Source organism: Myotis davidii, unplaced genomic scaffold (genome assembly GCF_000327345.1).
Source record: "Myotis davidii unplaced genomic scaffold, ASM32734v1 scaffold425, whole genome shotgun sequence".
Taxonomy (NCBI): Eukaryota; Metazoa; Chordata; class Mammalia; order Chiroptera; family Vespertilionidae; genus Myotis; species Myotis davidii.
This window is the reverse complement of record NW_006296413.1, coordinates 2,139,227-2,143,177: the sequence shown is the minus strand read 5'-3', so window position 1 is coordinate 2,143,177 and position 3,951 is coordinate 2,139,227. Positions and strand designations below refer to the sequence as shown.

Genomic DNA, 3,951 nt, shown 5'->3' with positions numbered 1-3,951 from the left:
CACACCTGCGCTCACACCCGTACACACACCCGTGCTCACACCTGTGCTCACACCTGTTCTCTCACCTGTGCTCACACCCGTGCACACACCTGCGCTCACACCCGTGCTCACACCGCAGAGACCGGCCCCTGGGAGGCCCGGAGCGCCCAGAGCCAGCGGTGGGACTCCGGGGAGGACGGGTGGGTGCACGGCCCGCATAGGACCCCCTCGAGGACGCTAACAAACTTCTCTGTCCCCCCCAGTGGCGCCCTACACCATCGTCTACTTCCCTGTTCGAGGTAGGGGTCTGTGGCTGGGGGGAGGGAGGTGGAGGTTGGGCGGCAGCCAGTGGCCTCTCACCCACCTTGCTCCCCCAAACCCCGCTGGTCCTTCTTCAGGGGCTCCTAGTCCGGGCCTCCTTGTCCGTGTCCCTGAGTTCCCTCGTTGGAGTAGCGGACCGCCCGTGGGCTGTCCCCTCCCCAGGGAGCAGGCCCCCTCCTCGCGGTACTGCAAGGTTGGGGTCTCTGCATCTCTGCATCTCTGCAGCCCAGGACCTGTCTCCCCTCCCCAGGGCGCTGCGAGGCCACGCGCATGCTGCTGGCTGACCAGGGCCAGAGCTGGAAGGAGGAGGTGGTGACCAAGGAGACCTGGCTGCAGGGCACCCTCAAGGCCTCCTGTGTGAGTGCTCTGCCTGCGGGGTCAGGGGCTGGGCCTTGGGGGTGAAAGTAGGGTGGGGGGGCAGGCCAGCAGAGCCCCTCTGACAGAGCTGTGCCACCCCCAGCTGTACGGGCAGCTCCCCAAGTTCCAGGACGGAGACCTGACCCTGTACCAGTCCAATGCCATCCTGCGCCACCTGGGCCGCTCCCTCGGTGAGTCCTGAGGCGCAGGCTGCCCAGTCCATGCCTGGCGGGGGGTACCCCTGCTCTGCGCCCCTGTGGAGTGGAGGAGAGGCAGGCAGGGAGGTCAGATGGCTTGCCCGAGGTCAAGCCCAGGTCGCCTGCAGCCCTTGCCCCATGCCAGGCTGCCTCTCACCGAGTTCTGAGCGCCTACGGGTCAGGACTGCTCCTTCCCTCCGTCCACATCCTCCTCCCTCCTGCCTAGCTGGGGCCCCCAGGCAGCCACATGGCCTGTCTGTAGATCCGCTCTCATGGGTGTCAGCTGACCAGTCATGCAGTGGGCTCTCCTGCACCCCCTTCCCTGCTCTCCCCGCCCCAGGGCTGTATGGGAAGGACCAGCGCGAGGCGGCCCTGGTGGACGTGGTGAACGACGGCGTGGAGGACCTCCGCTGCAAATACGCCACCCTCATCTACACCAACTACGTGAGCACGGGGTGGGCACGGGCCGGCAGAGACGGGGCCTTCCTGAACTCTCATCCCACCCCACACCCCTCATGTGGCTCTAGCTGAGACCTCCCTAGGTCCGGGGGCCTGGGTGGGGTGTGGCTCTGTGCTGGGGGCCAGTAACCAGCAATAGCAGAGCAGTGCAAGGACAGGAGACATTGAGCCAGGGATGGTCCGGAGGGCTTCCTGGAGCAGGGCGGGGCGAGGAGGAGGAGCTACAGCCAGCTCCTGGAAGGGGAGCTGGCACTTTCAGGCACACAGGTATGCAGACACAGAGCGCATTCAGGGACCCAAGACGAGTTTAACAGAGGCAGGCGCGCGTGGCTGTGCGTGAGCGGGTGGGAGGAGGTGGAGCTGGAGGGGCAGCAGGCCCAGGGCCGGAAGGTCTGAACCCCTGGGCTTACACCCGCTCCTGCTGGCAGGAGGGAGCCATGGAGGAGTCTAAGCAGGATGTTGTCCAAACATGAGGTCTAGAAGGAACCTCCAGGGCTTCCGTAGGAATCTGCTGAGAGGTCACAGGGCGAGAAGGAAGGAGCTGGCTGCTGCAGTGGACAGCACGCGGCATAGCCTGGGGTGGGAGTCAGCCGCGGAGCATGGGGCTCTGAGGGTGGTGAGTCACAGATGGGGCCAACAGGAGGGGGCGAGCTGCAGTGTGGGGGTCAGGAGGGTGACCAGTGCCGTCGTGTCTCTGGCAGGAGGCGGGCAAGGAGGACTACGTGAAGGAGCTGCCCGGGCGCCTGAAGCCCTTTGAGACCCTGCTCTCCCAGAACCAGGGGGGCCAGGCCTTCATCGTGGGCAACCAGGTGAGCGACGGTCCTTGTCCTGCCCCTCCCATGCCACCCCCACTTACCAGTGGGAAAAGGTGCAGAGAGTATGTGAGCCGTTCATTGCTGGACAGACCTAGGGACCGGCTCAGGCCCTGGGCCCCCACCTCCCCTCACCCTCTGGTCTGCTCCCACCTGCTGATCCCCGCCCCTACCCTGCAGATCTCCTTCGCCGACTACAACCTGCTGGACTTGCTGCTGATTCACCAGGTCCTGGCCCCCAGCTGCCTGGACTCCCTCCCCCTCCTCTCGGCCTACGTGTCTCGCCTCAGCGCCCGGCCCAAGCTCAAGGCCTTCCTGGCCTCCCCGGAGCACGTGAACCGCCCCATCAATGGCAATGGGAAACAGTGAGGGCCTGTGGCACCTCAGCAGGAGGCAGGGGCTGCCTGCCTGCCTCCCTTCCCTGGACCAATAAAATTTCCAAAAGTGGTGCTGTGGGCATTGAGTTTCCTGGGGGAAAGGGCTGTGGGACACTGGAGGTGGCCTGGCTAGGACACTTGAAATCCTAAAACCATCAGTGTCTACTGGGAGCTTGCAACACAGTCTGTTTGCTGAACTCCAGGAAGAGAGAGGAGAAAAAAAACAGGAAGAGAAATAACAGATCCTTACCCTGGAGGTCCCGGTCCCGAGAGAAAAGGCTCACTTATGTCAGCAGGCTTTCTAGCCCCAGCAGGCAGCTTGCCGGGGACTTTTGTCCTGGACACTGGGAGCTGAGGGTCCCCCAGGGGACACGTGTGGGCAGCTCCGAGCAGCCCAGGCTGGTTGGTGGGAGGGTTAGTCACTCTTCTGCAGGTGGGGCCTTCCTGGCTTCCTCGGACATTGCGGGCATAGGAGCAACACAGAGATCAACCTGCCGCCGCCTCTCACCACCCAGGTTGCCAAAGGATGGAGCCTGAGAAGAGATCAACCAGCCTGGGGGAGCTGGGGTGGGGATGGGGGGCAGGCGTGTCCACAGTGGAGAGAGTCCAGGCCAAGTGGAGGCACTGGGGTGTGAACGGGTCGGGGCTTCCGGGGATGCTGGAGGAGGAGCCACAGGGGCCTCCTGTTGTGCAGCCTGGAGGAGCCTTGCCCAGCCTTAGAGTCACCGGCCCAAAAGGGGGCTCTCACATAGGGGAGCCCCTCAGGAGGCCAACCTCTCACTTGAGAGGCCTCAGGCCTCAGAGTGGGGTCAGCAAAGGGAGGCCTGCGCCCACCCACATCTCAGAGGTGGTCCCCCTTGGAGGCCGTGGCGGGGGCACTGGGGGATGCTTGGCCACCATTGGGAAGCCCTGGGAACGGAGAGCAGTGCCAGGCACTCCCTGGGCGTCGCCCAGGAGGCTGAGGACATAGGTTAGAAGCTGGAACAGACATTGCCTGGGGGAGGACTTTGGATTTAAGATGTGTGGCTCCAAACTGAAAAGACGGGTGTCCTTGAACCGCCTGCAGCCACACCTGCGAATAACAGCAGTAGCTGCTCATACTTACTGCATGCTGGTTCCCCACAGGCATGATGGGACAGGCTGTGGTACAGGCGTGCCAAACTCAAAAGCTTACATGGACCAAATAAGGTTTAGTGTATGTGGGCTGCAGAGAAACAAAAGCTTCAATTTCCATAGAAACGTAGGTTTATTTCGATAGAGACATGCTGAATACAAAGGGCTGAAATAAATGAGTCATCGTTAACATAAAATAATGGAACATTTTAATAAAAATTAATGCTTTTTTTTGAGCATTAACTTACCAGACACTGAATAACTGCACAAATTAGTAAGTGTAACACAATAAACCTATGTTTCTTGTTCTCCGAAAGCGAAATATTACCTGTTACA

The 3,951-nt window shown here is 61.7% G+C and overlaps 1 protein-coding gene across 1 annotated transcript; it reads left to right on the top strand.

The window, feature by feature from the left end:
- Nucleotides 1-226: 226 nt before the first annotated feature.
- GSTP1 (glutathione S-transferase pi 1) lies at nt 227-2,572 on the top strand (the record flags this gene model as incomplete). The annotated part of the gene is made up of 6 exons (XM_015568956.1): nt 227-278; nt 551-657; nt 761-848; nt 1,195-1,298; nt 2,015-2,122; nt 2,306-2,572. Coding segments are annotated over 6 exons (648 nt in total), but the record flags the coding sequence as incomplete, so codon positions are not given.
- Nucleotides 2,573-3,951: the final 1,379 nt, after the last annotated feature.